An 841-nucleotide genomic window follows, 5' to 3' on the forward strand; every position below is an offset into this window, starting at 1 on the left:
CAATGACCCCTAATTTTAATTTTTTATATATAAATTATATGTAAATTTTAATTTAGTTTTTTTTTAAATTTTATTTTAGTCTTATTTTATTATGTAAATATTTTTAATTTTTCTCTAATATTTCATCTAATTTCGCCCCTACTTATATTCATGTCGAAATATATGTCATGCACCAGTTCGTTTTTAACAAAATTTTAAAATAAGTGTGTTCCAATATTCATTCTGTATTGAATCGTATCGTAAGTTCAATTTGATACTGATGATTCTTTCATTTGTTTGAGTAATGTAATAGAGGACATCAATGACGGGTGGATTTGGGGTTTTTGGATTTCACCAATGATGTATGCTCAAAATGCTATAATGGTTAATGAATTCCTTGGGAATAGTTGGAACAAGGTGATGGTAATTTCTTCTTGAACTATTATGGTTTAATTATTTTATGAATCTTTATAATTTTACTAAATTTTTAATTAAGTTTTTATATATATATTTTTAAATAAATCTCTATAATCAGCTGATTCCAATACTTTTGATATTATATGAAAATTTAATTAAAAAATATATATAAAAATCTAATTAAAAATTTAATAAAATGATGACAACCACCAAAATAATTAAACCGTAAACTATCAACTAACAATACTATTAGTTTAGAAATGAATTTAATTTGATGCCTAATTCATCATCATTTGCTCTTCAATTATATATAGTTCATCCCAAACTCAAACAAGACACTTGGAGTTCGATCACTAGAGGCTCGTGGATTCTTCACAAAAGCTTATTGGTATTGGATTGGAGTTGGAGCATTAATTGGATTTACATTCATTTTTAACATTGTATA

At 24.4% G+C, this 841-nt stretch overlaps 1 protein-coding gene across 1 annotated transcript in view; it reads left to right on the plus strand.

Moving 5' to 3' along the window:
- The window catches only part of LOC107628106 (pleiotropic drug resistance protein 1-like), a 17,369-nt gene that overhangs the window by 10,854 nt on the left and 5,674 nt on the right, over nt 1-841 (plus strand). The window contains exons 12-13 of the mRNA XM_016330916.2: nt 293-396; nt 711-837. Coding sequence (XP_016186402.1) covers nt 293-396; nt 711-837 — 231 coding nt within the window. The remainder of the gene's footprint in view (nt 1-292; nt 397-710; nt 838-841) is intronic.

This window comes from Arachis ipaensis, chromosome B02, assembly GCF_000816755.2.
Source record: "Arachis ipaensis cultivar K30076 chromosome B02, Araip1.1, whole genome shotgun sequence".
NCBI classification, from domain to species: domain Eukaryota; kingdom Viridiplantae; phylum Streptophyta; class Magnoliopsida; order Fabales; family Fabaceae; genus Arachis; species Arachis ipaensis.